Source organism: Anolis carolinensis, chromosome 1 (genome assembly GCF_035594765.1).
Source record: "Anolis carolinensis isolate JA03-04 chromosome 1, rAnoCar3.1.pri, whole genome shotgun sequence".
Classification (NCBI taxonomy): Eukaryota; Metazoa; Chordata; class Lepidosauria; order Squamata; family Dactyloidae; genus Anolis; species Anolis carolinensis.
The window spans coordinates 36819245-36843053 of NC_085841.1; the positions used below are offsets into that span (position 1 = coordinate 36819245).

At 42.1% G+C, this 23809-nt stretch overlaps 1 protein-coding gene and 1 non-coding gene across 2 annotated transcripts in view; one reads left to right on the plus strand and one right to left on the minus strand.

The window, feature by feature from the left end:
* Positions 1 to 12316: 12316 nt before the first annotated feature.
* On the plus strand, positions 12317 to 12389 carry trnat-ugu (transfer RNA threonine (anticodon UGU)). The gene has a single exon. It is a non-coding gene; the product is annotated as a tRNA-Thr (tRNA).
* Positions 12390 to 14298: 1909 nt separating this feature from the next.
* hhipl2 (HHIP like 2) overlaps positions 14299 to 23809 on the minus strand; it is a 36571-nt gene continuing 27060 nt past the window's right edge. Inside the window, exons 8-9 of the mRNA XM_003216032.4 lie at positions 17476 to 17558; positions 14299 to 15361 (exon numbers count right to left, since the gene is read on the minus strand). Of these exons, the coding sequence (XP_003216080.2) occupies positions 15006 to 15361; positions 17476 to 17558 (439 nt within the window). The 3' untranslated portion in view covers positions 14299 to 15005. The remainder of the gene's footprint in view (positions 15362 to 17475; positions 17559 to 23809) is intronic.

Sequence of the window (23809 nt, forward strand, 5' to 3'; positions counted from 1 at the left end):
ACTTGCACAGACCAGAGAAACATAAACTACATTTTATTTATATTGGACAATGTCACTTTTTATGGGATAATTTGTTTTAATATGCCTTAATATAAACCTATAAATGTCACCAAGCTTTTATGACCCCATCACTTACTTCAGCCAACCATCTGCTGAGCAAGCAACTATAAGGCAATCCAGATAATGCATGGCAACTTGCAAGATGATTCACCCAATAAATGTAAATAATGCTTATTGGTGCCATAGCCTTTCTTGTACAGATGGGTCTCTTTGTAACAGTCAAGCAGAGATTTGTTTATTTAAAAAATATGGCTACATGGAGGGATACATGAAGAATCTGCTCTGATGGTATACTCTTCTATACTTCATCCAGTTTAGAGTCAGCCCTCCACATTCTTTGGGGTTAGGGGCACAGGAATCCCATAAAAATGAGAAACCATGAATCAGTAGTTATTTTTTCTACTTTAGAGAAAACCTCTCTAGGAATTTCTAGGTCTTCCCACATGAGTTTCTGCTGAAAGCTCAACATAGTCTTTCACTGGAATGATGGGGCATGTGAAAATCAGTTTGTTGTGAGTTAACTGCAATGCACAAAGCTGATTGGTTGGGCCACACCCAGGGAGCTAACTGAGCCTGGGAATTTTGGCAACAATTAGAGATGGCTTTCTGTGCCGGAGCTTAGCAAAAGAGGTTTTGCTCCTGGGCTGCTGGGAGAGAGGAAGACATTTTACATGGACAATCTAAAGACCATTTGAATCTCTCTCAACGGACATTATGTGAGTCAATGCAATTGTTCAGATGACCGTATGTTGCTCTTTACTGAGGATCTGCGTGGCATATCTTTTCTCTGTTAAGACAGTGTGTGGAATGGTCAAACGTGAACTATACGTGATTTTCATTCCACCCTATGAAGGACCTAGAAATTCCTAGAAAGATGTTCTCTCTAGAAATTTATTTATTTATTTAAACATTTATATTCCACCCTTCTCACCCCAAAGGGGACTCAGGGCAGAGCATAACATATATACGGCAAACATTCAATGCCAGAGCATAAAATAAACCATAAATCTCTAGGTCCTCCAGCATAACTGGCGGAGGTTGACCATAGAGTCACACTGGTGGACCTAGAGATTTCTAGAGAACACAATTTAATCATATCTGTGAATAACCAAATCCACAAAAAGTCAAAAGCATAAATATGGAGGGACGACCATATAGTTCTGTCTGTGAGTTAAACACAATTTAAATTTGTCTTTCAAACCCCTGTTTATTGTGCTGTTTTTTTTAAAAGCTGAGTTAAAAGATGTTCTTAGAAAAATATATAATATATTTTGATATTTATTTGCTCACATAATATAATTTGCGAATATATTTGCAAACGTACCATAATTAAAATATATATCCTCCATATGTAAAAAACGAGCATAGGTCGTTGCATAGAGGATTCTCACCTAAATTCTGCATTGGCGTTGCTGAAGCCCTTGTTTCCTACCAAAGTCATAGCTTGCAAAACAGCAACTAAGGAATTCTACAAAGTGTGCAAAAGACACTGTTATATTTTATCCTGATTAATCAAAATTAATGAGCCCCAAATGCCTTCTGCTTCTCTCTGAATCAGGCTTTCCATCCTCAGCAAAGTCCTTCCCATCACCAAACAGCCTGGGGGCCTTTGCTCGCAACCGCACAGCAATTGGCTTCTCCCTCCTCAAGTACAGCTTGCAGAAATTGATGGAGCAGATGGTGGAGCAGCCAGACAATCAGATGGCTCTGGAGTGTTTAATGCAATTAAGGAGATGCAATCTGGAAGTGCCCCAGGCTCAGACATTTTGTCCACTGATTTCTGTGATATCTCCAAAAACCAAGATGCATAGCCTCCCCCATCCCATTTTGCTAATGATTCCTGTGCCGACAACAGGAGAAATCAGCAATTCTTTCTAAATGAACCAAAGAATGGTTCTTAATTAACCATTTCACTCCTGTTAATAAACAGTTTCTGATTGTGTCACTCCTTACATGGGATTTATTTTTACGGCTGCTTCCAATGTTTTTCCCACATCATCCATTCACCCCACTTACCTTCAGATTACCTCACAAGAAAAATAAGAATCAAGTCCCAGCCTCTTAGATTTGCAAACCTTGTTTTGTCCCTTTAGAAAGCTTTTTTAAATTAAATACAATAAATGTTATAATTTTGCAGACATATTGTCCATGTCCAGTATAATGATACTAGGGTTTGCCAGGCTGAAGTACTGGGACCTTTTGATCAGCAGAAATTATTATTCAATCTGCCATCCCTCTTACAAGTTTTTTTACTAACTCACAGGACCTGGAAGTGGAATAAAATGCATTTTCCCAGTAAAGAATACAATCTGATAAATGATGACTCGGAAATAAATTCCTTTTGTAATTGTAAATATTATGTACAAACACAAAAGATGTTTACTTCTTGGGAGGAGAGCAATGACCAATCTTGATAAAATAGTGAAGAGTAGAGACATCGCACTGGCAATGGAGGTCCACATAGTTAAAGCAATGATATTCCCCATAGTAACCTATGGATGCAAGAGCTGGACCATAAGGAAGGCTGAGGGAAGGAAGATTGACACTTTTGAACTATGGTGTTGGAGGAAAAGTGTGAGAGTGCCTTGGGCCGCAAGAAGATCCAATCAGTCCATACACCAGGTAATAATGCCTGACTGCTCACTGGAGGAAAGGATATTAAAGGCAAAGATGAAGTACTTTGGTCACATAATGAGAAGACAGGAAAGCTTGGAGAAGACAATGATGCTGGGGAAAATGGATGGAAAAGGGAAGAGGGGCCGACCAAGGGCAAGATAGATGGATGTTATCCTTGAAATGACTGGCTTGACCTTGAAGGAACTGGGGGCGGTGACGGCCGACAGGGAGCTCTGGCATGGGCTGGTCCATGAGGCACAAAGAGTCGGAAATGACTGAATAAACAACAACAAAATAAACACAGATATGTAGATAGAGACGGATGCAGCATTTGTAGATTTTCGTTGGCAGGCACAGCTATGTTAACAAGGATTACCTGCACAGATGGAGTTATAGAGTTAATGCACAAAGAGTACACAAATATGGAACTTTGCTGATACTGTCATTATTTCAAGGGGATGACTCTTCCCTACAGAATCATATTTACTTCTTGCTAAGACCTCAGGTAGCAGCATAACATAAAATCCTGGAAAGATCCTATGTAGATGAATAAATAGATGGATGGAGTATGGAGAAATCTCCTCATTGGCATTCATCTTCTCATTTGAATTAATTTGATATCACTTTATCAATTCCGTAACAAGAATGGATTTCACATATAATCCTCGTGGAAATGCAAGGAACTTCCAGAGGAATCTATTAGCCAACACCTGTAGGGAAAAGGTTCGCAAGGCTAAAGCGCAAAATGAGCTCAGGCTTGCCAGGGACATAAAAAACAACAAAAAAGGCTTTTTTGCTTACGTTGGTAGAAAAAGGAAGAAAAAGGAGGCGATAGGGCCATTGCAAGGAGAAGATGGGGTGATGGCGACAGGGGACAGGGAAAAGGCAGAACTACTTAATGCCTTCTTTGCCTCGGTCTTCTCACAAAAAGAAAGCCATCTTCAACCTCAGCAACACGGAATGGACGAAGGATTGGGGGAAATCCAACCCCAAATAGGAAACAAGTTGTCCAGGAACACCTGGCCACTCTAAACGAATTCAAGTCCCCAGGGCCAGATCAGCTACATCCAAGAGTACTGAAGGAACTAGCGGAAGTTATTTCAGAACCACTGGCAATTATCTTCGAGAGTTCTTGGAGAACGGGAGAAGTCCCAGCAGATTGGAGGAGGGCGAATGTGGTCCCTATCTTCAAGAAGGGAAAAAAGAACGACCCAAACAATTACCGTCCGGTCAGCCTCACATCAATACCAGGCAAAATTCTGGAAAAGATCATTAAGGAAGTGGTCTGCGAACACTTAGAAACAAATGCGGTCATTGCTAATAGTCAACACGGATTTACCAAAAACAAGTCATGCCAGACTAATCTGATCTCTTTTTTCGATAGAGTTACAAGTTGGGTCGATACAGGGAATGCTGTGGATGTAGCGTACCTAGATTTCAGTAAGGCCTTCGACAAAGTCCCCCACGACCTTCTGGCAAACAAACTAGTAAAATGTGGGCTAGACAAAACTACGGTTAGGTGGATCTGTAATTGGCTAAGCGAACGAACCCAAAGGGTGCTCACCAATGCGTCGTCTTCATCATGGAAAGAAGTGACAAGTGGAGTGCCGCAGGGCTCCGTCCTGGGCCCGGTTCTGTTCAACATCTTTATTAACGACTTAGACGAAGGGTTAGAAGGCACGATCATCAAGTTTGCAGACGACACAAAACTGGGAGGGATAGCTAACACTCCAGAAGACAGGAGCAGAATTCAAAACGATCTTGACAGACTAGAGAGATGGGCCAAAACTAACAAAATGAAGTTCAACAGGGACAAATGCAAGATACTTCACTTCGGCAGAAAAAATGGAAATCAAAGATACAGAATGGGGGACGCCTGGCTTGACAGCAGTGTGTGCGAAAAAGACCTTGGAGTCCTTGTGGACAACAAGTTAAACATGAGCCAACAATGTGATGCGGCTGCTAAAAAAGCCATTGGGATTCTGGCCTGCATCAATAGGGGAATAGCGTCTAGATCCAGGGAAGTTATGCTCCCCCTCTATTCTGCCTTGGTCAGACCACACCTGGAATACTGTGTCCAATTTTGGGCACCACAGTTGAAGGGAGACGTTGACAAGCTGGAAAGCGTCCAGAGGAGGGCGACTAAAATGATTAAGGGTCTGGAGAACAAGCCCTATGGGGAGCGGCTTAAAGAGCTGGGCATGTTTAGCCTGCAGAAGAGAAGGCTGAGAGGAGACATGATAGCCATGTACAAATACGTGAAGGGAAGTCATAGGGAAGAGGGAGCAAGCTTGTTTTCTGCTGCCCTGCAGACTAGGACACGGAACAATGGCTTCAAACTACAGGAAAGGAGATTCCACCTGAACATCAGGAAGAACTTCCTCACTGTGAGAGCTGTTCGACAGTGGAACTCTCTCCCCGGGGCCGTGGTGGAGGCTCCTTCTTTGGAGGCTTTTAAGCAGAGGCTGGATGGCCATCTGTCGGGGGTGCTTTGAATGCGATTTCCTGCTTCTTAGCAGGGGGTTGGACTGGATGGCCCATGAGGTCTCTTCCAACTCTACTATTATATGATTCTATGATTCTATTATAGTGTTGAATATTAACATGAAATACTATAGGGTTGGTCCAGTTTGGTGGAGATTTCTAACTATTTTGTTTCTGTATATTGCTGATGCAATAAAACTATTCAAAATTTGATAACCTCCATTTAAAATTAACCACTACACCGCTGTTCAAGACTTTTTGTAAGTTTAGGGATGTGTACATCTACAAAATCGGCCTCAATAGGCCTTTTATCTCCATCTCATATCAGGGCCTGGCTTAGTTAAACAAGATTTTATGGAATGAAATCCTCTACTTTCTTTTCTGTATACTTTTAAAATCATCTCTATTGTCTAAAGTGAGTTTAAGCAGGGACTTAATGAGCATTTGAAATGTGTACAATAGGAGAAAAGGGGGAATACACTCACATCCATCAGCAGACAAACTCCAGTGCAAATTTCATTCAGCCTGCCATATTGCAAGAATTGCATTGCAGGTAAAATGCATGAAAAACAGGCTTCACACATCCCTTGGCAACAGCTAGCTTAGCCTTGAATTGCCATCCACTTCAGCAGCATTGATGAAAATTTTGCTAGAGTATGAATCCACTAGACCCCAAACCTCTCAGTCATCCCAGAGTGTGCTTCCATAACATTAGAAACTGCAATTGCTCAATAAAACTATTGATTAGAACCACTAGATTGACGGTGATAAATCAGTCAGCAAGTATGCACATGTGTTATTTTTACCAACTTGGTTTTTTGTATTCTGTAGCATTTTGGGAAATGCTGGACTCCATACTCCTGACCCAAAGAATGACAGAAATGATATGTTACCACTCAGTTTGCTTTTGCTAGAATACCAAAAATAAATCTAAGGAAGAGGTAATCACACTCAATGTAGACATACATCTGCGAAATGCATGCAGGCCAGCAAATTACTTCATTGTGGTCTAAAATAGGTGAACTATGACATTTTGGCAGACTTAGACAAGCTCCTTACTGGCTTTGGGATAGCAAATCCATACCAGTTACAATGTGTTAAACATTTATGGATTCTCATGTGGACCATTTTGGATAATGCATTCCAAATACAATAATATTTATAATATTTATTATGGTAAATAAATTGAAAAGTTGACTCACCATTTGATATAGTTCACAAAGGGTTTTGCTTGTTACTCTGACACTCAATGGTAATAATGATTTTTTTTCTTTTTTATAAGTCAGAATATAGGATTTCAAAGAAATAACCTGTAATATTTCAGATGTGAGCAGTATAATTAAAAGGAAAGATGGTTAAGTGGGGAATAGAACAAGTATATATAAACATTAAAACAGTTCCTGATTGAAAACCATACTATATTAATGTATCATTTTGCCTTTAGTGATCATCTCTGTTAAAAATCAAATCCAATGAGGCATTTAATCAATAATTAACCACTGGTGTGATGTGTATTTTAAATATAAACTCTTGCTTCTTTAATTTAAGACCAATCAGTGCAGCATAGTGATTCTAGTAAAGGCCATTCTCATTGTAGACCAGCTGTGTGAACAGGGTGAGTTCATTCAGATTGGAAATAAGACACGATGCTGACATAAATTGAGATTAGTTATAATTAACATTACAGTTACACTTGACAGGTATGTATAATTGAAAGATTATTATTAATAGCTGACAGATGTTAGAAGTTGACAGATATTGGAAAATATAAGGCCATAACTTTTGTTGATTATGGTGGAAGATGCAGTTAGGCAATACATGGGCTCTGATTCAGTCCTCGATGAACCTGCCTGTTGACTGATGGCCCTGCTAATCTGACCCAGTACCAGATTCAGGGCCATAGCCAGAAAAAAAAATCGGGATGGGTTTAGAAAATTTGGGGGGGGGGGGGGGGTTGAACCCCTGACCCACCCGCCTCACGGGTTCAGACCTGTCAAAATCTGCTTGAGATAGTGCCTGGAGGGACTCTTAATTTTTTTGCGTCTCATAGACTTAGCATGGGGATTTGGTTAACCAGTTAAAATTCATGAGTAAACCAGGGTTTTTTTTAACTTGAAAATTTTCGGGGTGGGGGGGTGAAGCCCTAAAACCCGCCCCTGGCTACAGGCCTGACCAGATTAATATGGAATGATGGGGTGTCCCATCCCTAATGACCACTCATGCCCCCATCACAAGGGGATGCCCTAGAGACACTGAGCCATGTAGCCAATCCATGGATACCTATACCCCTACACTCTGTGTTCCTGAATGGACCACGTTTACCAATCCCAATGGCTGGTGGCCATAATACTTCAATTTCCAGATCCAGGACTCATGCCAACCACCACCCAAAAGAATGTGACATATTAACAAAATCTAGCCACGTTAACAGGGCACGAAACAAAGCCCAGCCTAGAACATAAATATTACAGAATGGGCGAATGCCAGCCAAAACGCAACTGGCCCTGCCGCCGGCTAAGAAACTGTGGGCAAACCTGGACACACCCCAGTGTTGTGTGCTCTTCTCCCAACATCCACATACCACGTGCAGAGATATCTCAGCTAGCTAAGGGCTTGTCTACACCAACAAAAAAAACCAGCTCTAATTCATACTATTCAGCCCCAGAACTGCCATGGATTCATAGCATTAGTGCCACACCTACCTAGAATATACCACACTGATATTGTATTGCTGTCCACACTCTAAAAGTGAATCAGCACCATTTTCATTTCTCCATTATTTATTTATTTACTGTACTTATACTCTGCCCTTCCCACCCGCGTAGGGGGACTCAGGGCAGCTTACAAACGATGGCAATAATTCAATGCCAGATTCAGACAATGACAATATCAGTAAAACACAATATTACAATTCTGTAAAAAAAAACATATGCCTATCAATAAAAATAGTCTTTTAAATGATTAAAACATATCAAATATATCAAAAGTCTAGCACCAACCTAGCTTTCTAAACTGAACCAATTGCTTTGCTGTTCTTCCATCATACTTATGGGTCATGTTAATCCCCAACGGCTTGCTTAAATAGCCAGGTCTTAAGATTCTTTTTGAAGCAGAGATAAAGGGGGATAGCAAAGAAGCCTGCCTCATCAGCTAAATTCAACATGTTTACAAAAAACCACATATTTATAGATTTAGCAACCAAATTTGGAATAATAAGAAAAGAAAAAAATATCCCTGTCTGGATGCATTTTAGAGGATGTTTTCAAGTGGTGTCTAGAAAATTCATAAAGGTTATGTTTATTTATGCAAAGGTCATCAAGGTAAATAACAGCCAAGGTGTCAACAAAATGAAAAAACAAAAGCCTAAAACTATAATAATAGGTACAAAAATACAATGTAATATAGAGAGATAAATTATAGGTAGATGGAATAAAAAATCAATAGTCATTTAAATGGGGCAATATAGATAACATAAAACAACATTCATGAAAATATAGGTAGCAACTACGAACATCCATAAGGTAATCTGTTTTGACCTCAACGTCTTTTTCACATCAGAATGAATATATAAAAACAATTATAAGGACAAAACTTCATCCCAAAAATATGTAAACCTCCCTATTACTTCCACAAGAGCAAATATTTCAGAAACAGAGCTGTTACAGACAGATAGCACAGGAATTGAACACCTATTATTTCCATGTTATTTCTGCCCTGGTCCCAATTTTTCTGTTAATGCCCAGTAGTGTACATGTGCAGGGATCTACAATGGGACACATTAAACCTCATAAATGGTAGGGAGTTATTTCAGAATACTGAGATCATTTGTATTACAGACTGTTACTGTTGTCCTCACCTCGAGCCTGAACTTTGCAGCTAGCTGTCTTGAACAAGAAGTTCTTTCCATGCTGATATTCTTAAGGTAAAAATGCCTGACATCTTCAGTCAAATGTCAGATTTCAGGACAGTGTCAGAAAAAAGAAATGCTACCAATTAGTGTCATAGCCAGGAATCATGCAGCACTCGAGAAATTATTGGACTTCGATTCGCAGCATTCTTTATCTTTAGCTATAACATCTAGAAAACTACATGATTCTCACACCTAGTTTGGACAATGCTGAACTAGATGGACCCATGGCAGATAGCAGATCCTCACGTTCTTATAGAAGCTTTACCCAAGCAAGGAGAGGAGCCAATATTTCATAGTATGGGCCTGATAAAAGTTCTGCTCTTGCTTGGGAAAAGCTTCCTAACAACATAGAAAGCTGACAGTTTAGACCATCTACTGCCTCTAATATAGGGGTCCTCAAATATTTTAAGCAGAGGGCCGGTTCACGGTCCTTCAGACTGTTGGGGGGCTGGACTTTCAGGAAAAAACCATGAACGAATTCCTATGCACATTGCACATATTCTTTTTGTAGTGCAAAAAATTGAAAAAACATTCATTATTATTATGATGTTTATTTATATCCCCCATTTTCTCCCCACAAGGAGACCCAAAGCGGCTTACATTAAAAGCATTTCACTACAATTTAAAATCTACATATATACAAACATTAAAACAGAATTAAATATCAATGGTTTTAAAACATTCACAGTTAAAATGGAGAACAATTTTAACCAACATAAACTTACCAGTATTTCAGTGGGATGTGTGGGCCTCTTTTTTCCTGAGTCAAGTTAATTAGGATTGTTGTGTTCCTTGTTGAGAAAACTCACCGCAACCCAGTAATACATAATGATTTGTACAAAATAATCTGTGCCTTAAACAGAGCAGAGAAGAGAAGTGCCAGGTTTGCTGAATTTGTTGGTATGAAATAAGGATTACAAACACAACTGTTTTCTTATGATTAACCTGAATAAATCAATTTCACAATAACTGACATCTCACCCATGGCCTGCATTGTTTTACTAAACTCTGCCATTTGTGCTTACGCCAGAAATACTGTAACTACAATATTATATGCCCAGGGCTATTCCATCTGATGTTATGGCTACAGGGCCAGACCCTGAGAACAACAACTATACGTGGATACATTGGGGGGGGGGGGGGGGGGGTGTCACATAGACCTTAAATAAGAATGACCACATATGCATTAGATATTGCTCATGTGCATTTAGTATAACTCTGAAGTTCCATAACATACTGACACTATCTCACCCAGTGCTGTTAGTAAGTTGGACTGAAAGCAGTATTGTGCTTTGTCACGAAGGAAGACACTCTAGGGCTGATATTTGAGTCCTACCCTACACATTGAGTACTCTGAAGGAAAGGCAATATAAAAATAAAATAAGAAAATATAAGAAATAAAGTTAAATAAATAGTGTGCCTTTTAACTACTGGGTAACATGAGCAGAAGGGTGCTGTTGAACTTGCAATAATGAGAATGGGCTTCCCATGATCCAACATCCATTTAGCAGCATGTTGGACCAGATAGGCTTTTGATCTGAGCCAGAAACTCGCACTGATAACCTTGTAGGAAATAGCAGGCTACATACATATAACTTGGTGAGAGAGCTGATGCATTAGAAAGGAAAGCTGTATAGCAAAACAGCCAGTTAAATCCTCCAATAAATCAAATGAAATGTTTGTTGCAGAATATACGGCATTCATTTTTCCCATGTTGAGCTGTCTAGTAGATTTAAAACACTAATTTGCTCCACAGTATTATTTTTAAAACACATGTGAAATTCCCTTTACTTTCTGAATCTAGTGGCACTGCAAAATTAGGATTATCTTTTGGCACCACCTAGTGGTTTTGAGATATCTTGATCAGTTTAGGCTCTGTTACCAATGTAAGTTTTAAGAATTATTAATCCACACTTAATATATAATTCTAATTCTTGGTCAGATGCTTCAATAAGGAGGCATACATAACTATAAAGTATGTTAAATATATACACCTGAAATATACAATTCGGAAGAAATTTTGAGCCAGAGGGTGTGATGTGGTGTTTATGTATTTTAAATAGACTTTAATGCTTTGAATGCTTTTAACGATTTATTTTTAGTTATATTTAGATTTAATTCTGTTTCAGTGTTTACAGGCTTTTGATTTTAATTGTACATGGTACTGTTTTTAGCACTGTTCACTGCTTTGAGTGTTGGTTGTTAGTTATGTGAGTTCTGTGTGCCAAGATTGGTTCAGTTCCATCGTTGGTGGAGTTCAGAATGCTCTTTGACTGTAGATGAACTATAAATCCCAGCAACTACAACTCCCAAATGACAAATTCATTTACCAGTATTCAAATTTGTGCGTGTCGGGTATTTGTGCCAATTTTGGTCCAGTGAATGAAAATACATCCTGCATATCAGATATTTACAATACAATTCATAACAGTAGGCAAATTACAGTTATGAAGTAGCAACTAAAATAATTCTATGGTTGGGGGTCACCACAACAAGAGGAAATGTTTTTAGGGTTCGTGGCATTTGGAAGGTTGAGAACCACTGGGCAAGAGGGATCCTCTCACCTCTGCAGGCCAGCTAACACCTACCAACAAAGGATTTCCCCGCAGGAAACAGCCAGGCTTTGAAGCTGCAAGGCTATTTAATACTAAGGTGGCTAATCCACACTTGCCTCAAGCAAACAAGAGTTCTTTCTCCCACCCTGGATCTTCCACAGATATATAAACCCCACTTGTATGGTTTTCCAACAGACCTCACAACCTCTAAGGATGCCTGCCACAGATATGGGAGAGACGTCAGGAGAGAATGCTTCTGGAACATGGCCATACAGCCCGGAAAATGGATGAACAATGGCAAAACTGGGAGATTTTAAAACCGCAGATCCTATAAGGCAGGCATGGGCAAACTTGGGCCCTCCAGGTGTTTTGGACTACAACTCCCACAATTCCTAACAGCCTACCGGCTGTTAGGAATTGTGGGAGTTGTAGTCCAAAACTCCTGGAGGGCCCAAGTTTGCCCATGCCTGCTCTAAGGGAAGACTAATGAAAAAATAATTGCAGCAACTAAGCTCGTTCTCGTGAGTTTGGGAATATGTTCGCCCAGTATATCTCGACTGCAACAACAAAAATAAATCCAGAAACAATGTCACCCTCAATCCATTCGCCTTTGGTTATTCTAGACCTGGAATGTGAGTGCGTCAGTACAATAGTACAGTACCATTGATTTGTATAGGCAGAAGTGATAGGTGGCTCCATAGCTCAGTGGTTAGAGCACTGGTCTTGTAAACCAGGGGTCGCGAGTTCGATCCTCGCTGGGGCCTCTGTGTTTTTCCTGCTCATTTTAAAAAGGCAATCTTTGGAAATACAAAGCAGTGCAACACACTGACTGTAAAGAGTTTCAACGCCTTGATATATCAGTGGTTAATTGTTATTTCCTTTATTAAACATTCCAGCTTATTTCCCAAGCCCCCAAAGCTTCCTTGGCGCAAGTACATTAAAATCATCATTATTATTTATTTAGGGGCTTATATTGGTTCTAGTTTTGAAGGCATGCGTCCACAGTTTAAATAATATTCAGATTCCATCCGGGAAAATATTGTTTTGAGATCCAACAGAAAAGCAGGAGATGCAATGTGTTGTCGAAGGCTTTCATGGCCGGGATCACAGGGTTGTTGTATGTTTTCCGAGCCGTATGGCCATGTTCCAGAAGTATTCTCTCCTGACGTTTCGCCCACATCTACGGCAGGCATCCTCAGAGAGTGTGTTACCCGGAAAACATACAACAACCCAGCAGGAGATGCAGTTTCAGATGTAGTTCCAGCTTGTAGCCAGCAGATGGTGCTGCAGAGCAAGGAATCTGCAGAGCCTGCATTGTGAGTGGCAGCAGATTATAAATTTGGAGGAAAAACAAACTTGATTTGTATTTGTTAATTAAATTTACATCCCAGCTTTCTTCTAAAATTCGTGCTCAAAATTTTCTTCAACCACCATCTGCAAGCAGGTCGTTTCAACCTGTAAGACGTCCAGCTTGGCAAAGAGAAAGAGTGCTGGATTTTCAGAAACAAAACCTTGTCCATAACATTGGAATAGAAACATAAGTCATATATTCTTCTCATAAATACATATAATGTGGAACACATATTATGAATATTGTACTTTGTGTTGTTGAAGGCTTTCATGACTGGAATCACTGGGTTGCTCTGAGTTTTCCAGGCCATGTTCCAGAAGCATTCTCTCCTGACATTTTTCCCACATCTATAAGATGCATCCTCAGAGGTTGTGAGGTCTGTTGGAAACTAGGCAAATGAGGTGGGTATATCTGTGTAAGGTCCAGAGAAAGAACTCTTGTCTGTTGGAGGCAAGTGTGAATGTTTCAACTGGACACCTTGATTAGCATTTAATGGCCTTGCAGCTTCAAAGCCTGGCTGCTTCCTGGTTGAGGGAATCCTTTGTTGGGAGCAGCTTCCCCTTTGGCTTTGGCTCAACACGAAGATTATCTTATAACGAGAATCAAATGTGCACCCTAATTTAATTTTGGCATGGTAATTTAGCCCAAAAGGGTGGCAGGAAGCAAGGGACTTAACATCACAAACTCCCATTCCATTCAAGATATTTAGTTACATAGTATCTTACATTTTCCTGAGGCTTCCAGGAAAATTCCTCTTGACTCTGACCTTTATTTTAGTTTGTTCTTTGGACTAAAACCTTAATAATTAGATGTGTGGCTATGTAGTACTATCTAAAGGGAGGAGCATAATAAGGGGTAAAAATCAGTGGACAATGAGTATGAGGTTAATAAAATTGTCTCTGTAGTTATTTGTAGGTCAGTATATGCATGTTAATGTAAACTTTGTTTAGTAAACAGCAATGAAGGGAGAAGGCATTTCCATCCAGACATTTATCTTCTCCAACAATTGAAAGATTGGGTTACTGTAAGTTTTCCGGGCTGTGTGGCCATGTTCCAGAAGCATTCTCTCCTGACATTTCACCCACATCTATGGCAAGCATTCTCAAAGGTTGTGAGGTCTGTGGGAAACTAGGCAAGTGGGGTTTATATGGAATTATAGGATTTCATTTATTTATTTATTTAGTTATTTATTTATTTATTTGCAGTATTTATATTCCGCCCTTATCATCCTGAAGGGGACTCAGGGTGGATCACATTGCACACATATAAGGCAAACATTCAATGAATGTTGAATGAATTCAATGAACTCAAAGAAGCAGACATATTTTGATATCTTTATTTTTATCTGATATTTAATTGAATGGAGAGGAAGAGATGTCTCCGTTAGAGTATGAATAAAAGACATTAGAACTGCCTAGTTAGGACAATTAAAACAGAAATAGCTGGTTAATTTTGTTAATTATGTTTCTTGTTGCACAAATGCCTACATAAGGTGAACAATACAATGCACTCAGAATTTGCCTTCCATCCCCCAGATTAAGAGATTCAATAATTTTATGCCACAAAAATCAGATTTTGCTTTCTGAAAGGGGTGAGTTCACCCTATCGACATCGTACTATAATTCCCAGCAGTCCTAGCCAATATCAGGAATGGTGGAGAACTCTGGAAGTTCTAGTACAAAAATACCGTAGAGCATGTGATTCCCATGTCTGCTTTTTTACCATGATGATCAGCAAAGAATGCAAACCCAATACCATTTACCCAGCAACAGTCTCTTGTAGAGGATAACAGCAAATGGCGATTACCGTACTTGAACTGAAAAAATGTACCATTGAGTCAGATGTCTACAAATGACAACCTAGACATTGCCTGGAGCAGTCAAGCTCTTAATTAAAAGCATGCCTTGCATCTGTTACAGGCAGCAGTGTTATGCTATGGTTGAATATGTATATATTTTGCATGAAAACTAGTCTCCCAGCAATCCTATCTACCTTGCAATGGCTTGGTTCTTTGATTTGGATTATACATTCAAAGAGTGCTTCTTAGGTTCACCCTCCTTTTCTTTTTCTTCTTTGCCTGTGTTTTCACCTTAGCTGTTGATCTTGTTTTGGGAGATTTCTTTCTGCCTCTCCTTAAATGTGAGCCTTTCCGCTTTGGAGAGGACGTTGCAGCCTTGGGCGTGTGCGGACTCTTCTCCTTTTGTGCCTTGGACCCTTTGGGCAGTTGGGCCACTTGCTTTTTGTCTGCCTTAGCTGGCTTATGTTTAGTCGAGACTTTGCGAGATACAGACTTCCTAGAGGATTGGGGTGGATCCGTGGAGTTAAATCCTGTTCTGGGAGGCTCCGTTGTCATAAGGCGTTCTTTGAGAACTTCAAGGACAGTCTCTGTGAACAAATTTCCCCCCAAATATTTCAACAAATTAACTTGGCACAGATGTTAGCTTGAAGCAGAATGGACAATGCCTTTAACCAAAAAAATTCCCTGCTCATTTCTTTCCACATCGTACAAGGAATGGGGAACAAAGTCAAAAGAGGAGCCATAATATATAGCAGAGCTTTCCAAACTGCACTGTGTAGATTTTTTGTATGTGTCAGGAGCAACTTCAGAAACTGCAAGTCACTTCTGGTGTAAGAAAAATGGCCGTCTGCAAGGACATTGCCCAGGGACACCCAGATGTTTTACCATCCTGTGGGAGATGCATGAGAAGCTGGAGCTGACAGATGGGAGCTCACTCCGCTCCCTGGATTTGAACTGCCTAACTTTTGGTCAGCAAGGGTTTGACCCATTGTGCCACCAGGGGCTCCAGTGTGTAGATGTAAAGGCTTTCATGAGATACATTCATTATTGTATGTATGTGTAAGCCGCCCTGAGTCCCCCCGGGTGAGAAGGGCAGGGTATAAATTCTGGAAATAAATAAAAAAAATTATTGCAATTTATGTATATATCCGTATCTTGTATAAGGAATTGGTTTAAGCTCTTGTTTGCTGGTAAAACCGAATTACTGTGATGTGAAATGATGTACGTCTAAAAAGTGTGTCACCAACATGAAATGTTTGGAAAGCTCTGATGTATAGGAAAGAGCCTTCTTTGCCATGGCACCCTAATTGCGGAATCCCTACTATTAAAATCTGGTGGTCCCTATAGCTATTTTTGCAGCTCCCTTCTATTCCTAGATGGCTCTAGATGCCACCAAAGCTTTCCTATGGTTGCTTTAGATCAGTGGTACCCAAACTAAGGAGGCCAACACAGCTTGCTTTGTGGCACACTCCCATAGACTGTCAACTCTATCAACTCTATCATTATGTCTGAAACAGAACGCCTTCAAATTTAGAATTACACCACATAAGCAAAATCCATCACATTGCCCTTCAAGCCAATGGCACCCTGTGCTTATGCACGCCTGAGTACAATGGTAAATCCAGCACTGCCCACGCAACACCCACTATATAATGAATGTTATTTAGGACCCTTTGAATCAAACTTATTCTTCATCTACCATACTAACACTTGAGAGAGATGACCAGTAATAAGGGAATGTATTCTTATAGCTAGGCTGGAAAAAAAAGAATTTTCCATCCTAACTGAAGCACAATGGAGTGAAAGGAGTCTGAGGGTAAGAAATGTTTACCTAGCTCAGATATTGCCTTCTATGTTTCCAGCTTTGTGAAGTCTGAATTCCCTGTATGTTTGCCAGTATAAAACTTTAATGTGGTAAGAGCAAAATCCTCTTTAAATGTCTAGAATAGTCATTCAGACCAGGAGACTTTCCCTTTTTCTACTCCTTTTCTTCAGTGGAGACGTTTGCCCAGATCTTTAAAGGTTGGTTGTTTCACTTATTGGGTGTGCATGTGCCTTTAAGTCACTTGTTGGCTAATGGCAACCCCATAAATTTTTCATAAATTATTATTTTGTTTTCATATCAGGAGCAACTTGAGAAACTGCAGAAAATTGACCTTCTGCAAGGATGTTGCCCAGGGGACACCCGGGTATTTTACCATTGTGTGGGAGTCTTCTCTCATGTCCCCACATGGGAAGCTGGAGCTGACAGATGGGAGCTCACACTGCTCCTCAGATTCGAACTGCCAACCTGCTGGTCAGTAGTCCTGCCAGCACAAAGGTTTAACCCATTGCGCCACCGGGAGCTCCATAAATGATGATGATTATTATATTTATTTATATACCACTTCTTTCTTTTAAAGAGACTCAAAGTGGTGAACAGTGCTAAAAACAGTACAATTATTTTAAAAATACAATTATATTGTCTTTTATTATACTGTCCACATGTTGTAATTAATTTCATTTTACCATTTTTATTACATTGTATATTTATAAAGATCGTTTATAGTCATATTTATTCCACATCAGCCCAGTAGGCATAAGGATGAAGGACAGTGTATAAATCATTTGTGTAAATAAATGACAAACAGATCCAGTATGCTTTGACATCTGTACTACGTAGTCAAAACAAAATGTAAAAACCCAAACACTATTGACTTACTTGTGCGTGGGGTGAATGGTATCCGCTTGCTTTTTGTTTTCACTGGAACAGGCTTCTGTTTACATTTCCCTGGTGGAGCTCTCCTAGAAAACAGATTCAATCACAAATATCATAGGAGGACACTTGAAAGTAGAGAAAAGGCTTGGCTTCTTCTGACACTCTTTCTAGATGCAGCTTTTATATTGCCTCTCTGTTCATTCAGGAGGCTCAGGTGGGGAGAAAGCAGGAAACTGGAACTTCCTTCATTACAACAGCTGACTTCAGAAATATATATTTTGTCTTTGCCTTCCCCAACTAGGTACCCTCCAGCTGTATTGGATTACAACTCCCATCACTCCAGCCACATATTTTATTTTCAATTTCCTGTCTTTCTCCCATGGGACCTAAACTGACTCATAACATAAATTAAAACAAAATACAGCTTTCAAAATAACACAAGCCAGCAAGTATTTTTCATCAGATATAATTTTAGATCATTCTTATAAAGTTTTTTTTTTGCACTGAATTCAGATCTGTGTTTATTTTTTCTATATCACATGTAGTTTTTGTGATGAGGCTAATTGAATAATTAATGCCTCCGATGGCTCAGTGTGTTAAAGCACACTGCTGAACTTGAAGACCGAAAGGTTGAAATCTGGGGAGCGGAGTGAGTGCCCGCTGTAAGCTCCATATTCTGCCAACCCAGCAGTTCGAAAACATGCAAATGTGAGTAGATCAATAGATACCGCTCCAGCGGGAAGGTAACGGCGTTCCATGCCGGCCACATGACCTTGGAGGTGTCTACGGACAACGCCAGCTCTTTGGCTTAGAAATGGAGATGAGCACCAACCCGCAGAGTCGGACATGATTGGACTTAACGTCAGGGGAAACCTTTACCTTTTTATCAATTAGATTCTATTGATATCAGTGCGTAAATGCATTAATTATTTGATTGACCTCATCGCAAAAACTACACAAGAGAAAAAATAGACACAGATCTGAATTCAGCGCAAAACAACTCTGTAAGAATGATCTAAAATTATATCTGATGAAAAAAAATTGATTTAAACTGTACTACTCTCGTTTCTGAGTATTACAAAAAGTTTGATTTTGTTGGCTTGTGTAATCATTACAATTAAAGGGCTTTTAAAAATGTAAATGAGCATCCCTTTAGATTTAAAATTCCTAATTTAAACCAGTTTAAAAGCACATTGAGAATAAGATAAGAGTTTGTCACGACCCAGGTTGCAAAGGCACCAATAACCAAACACAGAGGCCAGAATCTAACTAATATCTTTATTGAAGGAATATATAAAGTTAATAAAAGCAGATGTAAAAGTTAGTCCAGAAGCAGACCTTTCAAGAAAGGTCAAAATTAGTCCAAAAAGGCAATGTCCAATATGAAATATTAAGGTCCAAAGTTGTAATCCAATAACCGAAACACTCACTTTGCCAGGCAAAGTGAGGGGAGATGACAAGGTTCTTTAATCCATAAACTTGAGCAAGGCTAGGAAATAACTTGATACTTGAAGCAAGGCTTAAAACGTGGAACAAGGTAACTAGGAACAAGAACAAGGTCCGTGGAATAACTTGGTAAAATCCGTGGAACAAGGCAAGGATTGGTCCTGGGAAACAAGGCAAGGTCCGTAGATAAACAAAGGCTGGGAAGCAAGGCGAAGGCTGGATAGCAAGGCAAGGCTTGAGCAGGAGCGAGGCTTGAATCGGAGCGCGCTGTCCAGACACAACTCGCTCCGTAGGCTGACGAATTGACTCCGCGAAGTTACTACGCGGGCAAAACACCTATATAGAGTCTAACTTTCTCACCGAAGCAGTTCTCTGGGAATCAGAAACGAAAGCTAAACTCTGAGACCAGATGTTAAACTCCTTAAAGATTCTCACGAGAAGTAGTCTTAATTGGCTACATTCTTAGCTGCAATCCTCGCACTCCTGCGCGAAGCTGATTCCAAACTTCTCTGTTGTTTACAAAACTCCCGGCGCAAGAACACGGGAGAAGTAGGCTCTGGGCTTGTTTGACATACTTCTGGGAGACAACTTTCTTGCAGGTGCAAGGTTCCCAGATCTGCCTGGGAAAGATCTGGCTGAGAGGAATCCAGTTCAGACTGGGAAGGTAAAAAACCCAAGTTTTCCTCCTCATCAGGAATTACAATGTCCTGAGCAGGACTACAAGGCCCATGGGTCATCACACTATCCCCCTCCTCAAGGCCCCTCCCAAACTGGGGCCCTCTCCCCGAGGCGCGAGGTCGCGGCTTGGCGGGATAGGTCTGATGAAAGCGGCGGGTTAGATCAGGAGCATGGACTGTGGAGGCGTCTTCCCAAGAGCGTTCCTCAGGGCCAAAACCCACCCAGTCAATGAGATATTGTAGGCGGCGGCGATGAAAGCGAGAATCCAAAATGTCCTCAACCTCGAACTCCTCCTCCCCATTCATCAAAACAGGAGGGGGGGCCGGTTGGTCTGTATCAGGACGCACACCATCCGCCGGAAGGAGCAGGGAACGGTGAAACACTGGGTGAATGCGCATTGAACGCGGAAGTTGGAGTTTGAAAGTCACGGGGTTTAATTGCGCCACCACTGGATAGGGGCCAATGAAACGGGCATCTAACTTCCGGCAAGGGCGGTGGGAGGGCAGAAAGCGAGTGGACAGAAAAACCCGTTCTCCTACCTTGATTTCAGGGCCCGGCTGGCGGTGTTTATCAGCGTGGCGTTTATAGTCCTCCTTGGCTTGGTCCAGTTGCTGGAGCAAAAGTTGTTGTACCGCTGTGAGTTCCTGTAGCCAATCCTCTGCTGCGGGAACTTCTGAAGTTTCAATGACAGGGGGAAAGAAACGTGGATGGAAGCCGTAGTTTGCAAAGAACAGCGTTTCTTTTGTAGAAGCTTGAACTCCATTGTTGTAGGCAAACTCAGACAGTGGTAACAGAGAAGCCCAATTGTCCTGTTGGTAATTTACATAACAGCGAAGATACTGCTCCAAAGTGGCATTGGTGCGCTCCGTTTGCCCATCTGTTTGGGGATGATGAGCTGAAGATAAGCGGGAGTCTATGCCCAATAGTTTTTGTAGCGCCTTCCAAAAACGAGAGGTGAATTGAGATCCACGGTCTGTGACTAAACTCTTGGGCAATCCATGTAGTCTGAAAACATGTTGAAGGAATAGATCCGCAGTCTCTTTGGCCGTGGGGAGGCCTTCGCAGGGAATGAAATGGGCTAACTTGGTGAAAAGGTCCACCACCACTAAGATCGTGGTGAATCCACAGGAAGGTGGTAGGTCAGTGATGAAATCCGCAGAAATTATTTCCCATGGGCGAGATGGGGTAGGAAGGGGGTGTAAAAGCCCTGAGGGCTTCTCCCTTCTTATCTTGGAGCGCTGGCATACTGGGCAGGTGTTGACATATTTTTCCACATCCTTGCGGATCTTGGGCCACCAAAAATCCCTTAGGATCAGGTGCATGGTTTTAAATAGTCCGAAGTGTCCTGCTGGTTTGCAGTCATGACACAGATGGAGCGCTTTTTCCCTGCCCGGTCCGGGTGGGATATAAACATGATTTCTATAGCAAAGCAGCCCATCTCTAAGTGAAAAGGGAAAATGCAGACCTTGGCGAAGTTGGTCCTGCGCCCAGGCATCTGCTTGCTGACTAGCCCTGATTTCTTGAGCACAGATGGGTCCTGGAGTAGAGGAAGTTGAACCAATGGAAATGGATTTGGTGTTCCCCACTGTGAGCGTGGCAAAGTTCTCGGGTTGTAATAGTTGGGATTCAAAGGTCTCCTTACGTCCTGCAGCGTATTCCGGTTTACGTGACAAGGCGTCTGCTTGCTTGGTCTGGGCTGGGGTCACGTAATGAATCTGGAAGTTGAAACGTTCGAAGAATAAAGCCCAACGTTGCTGCCTCTGATTCAGTTTGCGGGCAGTTCTTAGATGTTCTAGATTACGATGATCAGTATGGACTTCAATGGGAAATTTGGCCCCTTCTAGCCAATGTCTCCAAGTTTCAAAGGCTGCCTTTATGGCCAGTAGTTCTTTTTCCCAAATGGTGTAATTCCTCTCTGGTGTGGTTAGTTGACGAGAGTAAAAGGCACAGGGATGGAGGTGATCTCCCACCGGTTGTAAGAGTACCGCCCCAATTGCCACATCAGAGGCGTCCGCTTGCACAACAAAAGGGGTTCCAGGATTTGGGTGCTGTAGAATTGGCTGGGACGTGAATAGTTTCTTTAGTTGCTGGAACCCTTTCTCTGCTTGATCAGTCCAGCGGAAAGGCTGTTTTCCACGGATGCAGCTAGTGATGGGGTCAGACCAGCGGGCAAAATCTGGAATGAACTTGCGGTAATAGTTCGCGAACCCCAAGAACCGCTGCACTTCTTTCTTGTTAGTTGGCGCCCGCCATTCCAATACTGCTGAAACTTTGGCTGGATCCATGGAAAGCCCTAGAGGCGAGATGCGGTAACCAAGGAAATCTACCTCTTGTAGATCAAAGGCGCATTTTTCCAGCTTGGCATAAAGTCCATGATCCCGCAATCGTTGTAACACCATTTTGACGTGGTTCTCATGTTCTGATTGTGATCTAGAAAACACCAAAAAATCGTCCAGGTAGATTATCAAGAACCTGTCTAGATAGTCCTGAAAAATGTCATTGACAAAATGCTGGAACGTTGCGGGAGCTCCGCATAAACCGAAATTCATAACTCGGGACTCGAATAATCCGAATTTGGTCTGGAAGGCGGTCTTCCACTCGTCCCCTTCCCTGATGCGAACTAAGTTGTAAGCCCCCCGAAGATCCAGCTTGGTGTAAACCTTGGCTCCTCGAAGCCGATCCAGTAGATCCGAGATTAGGGGCAGGGGATAGCTGTTCCGCTTGGTGATATTGTTCAATGCTCTGTAGTCCACCACCAAGCGTAGTTCCCCTGACTTCTTCTTCACAAACATCACTGGGGAGGCGGCTGGGGATTGAGAGGGTCTGATGAATCCCTTGCGAAGGTTTGTCTCTATGAATTCCCTGAGAGCTTCTTGCTCTGGTTCAGTCAGGGAGTAGAGATGCCCTCGCGGGATCGGGGCCCCCTCCACCAAGTCAATGGCACAGTCATAAGGTCTATGTGGGGGTAATTTTTCGGCTTCTTTCTCGTTGAATACATCCCAATACTCGGAGTACTTCTTTGGCAAGGTGATGATGGGCTCGGTGTCTGTGGCATGGCAGACCTTGGCTACGAGGCAATGGTTTTGGCAGTACGGCGAAGCAAACTGCAGTTCTCTGTTGGACCAGGAGATGTTAGGGTCGTGGAGAGTCAGCCATGGAATTCCCAAAATCACAGGGAAATGGGGAACCTCGGTAACAAAGAAGGAAATCTCTTCCATATGTTCCCTTATCCACATCCTGGTGGGTTCCGACCACTGACTTACGGGGCCCGTCTTGAGGGGGCGGCCGTCTATGGCTTGCACCACACGGGCATTCTTGAAATCATGATATTGTAATCCCAGAGAGTCGGCATACTCTCTATCAATGAAATTGTTGGTAGCTCCAGAGTCTATCATGGCGTGGATCATGACGGGTCCCCTTTTTGCTGACCATAATGTGACCACGAGAAGGAACAGGACCCCGGTTGGCGGCTCTTGAATGGATTTTTTGACCGGGTTGGCGAGCCTCTCTACACCCGGTCGTTGGCTTCCCCCGCCGGCTGTGTGCCAGTCGGCTCAGACGCCTTCGTCTCCGTGGAGGACGCCGCCGCAAGACGGGCGGCAGGCTTCCCTTTGGCTGGGCACTCTCTGGCGAAATGGCCCCCATTCCCGCAGTACCAACAGAGGTTTAAGCGTTGACGACGGGCCTTCTCGGCGGCATCCAGTCTGGGACGCACATTGCCCAACTGCATCGGCACCTCCTCGCCTCCTCTGGGGTATGGGGTTGGCAGTGGGGGTCTCCACACTGGACGTGGCTGAACGCTGATGGGAGCGGGGGGTTTTGCCCCGGCTCTACTGCCCTGGCCTCGAACCCACTGTTTCCTGTTGGCAATCATGACTTCAGCCCGTAAACATTGATCAATGAGTGCCTCGAGGGTCTGGGGAGGATCCACCTTGGAGATTTCTTCCAGCATTTCAATGTTGAGACCCTCCCGGAATTGTCCTCTGAGGGCTACATCGTTCCAGCCGGTGTTGTGGGCCAGCACTCGGAACTCGGCTATATACTGAGACATAGGTCTGTCTCCTTGGAAAAGGCGACGGAGTTTGTGACCGGCTGCCTCCAAATTGTCCTCGATTCCCCAAGTCTCCTTGAGGTGGTCCAAGAAGTGTTGCGCTGATCTTAGGTGTGGAGAGGCTTGGTCGTACAGTGCCGTCGCCCAATTGGCCGCTGGCCC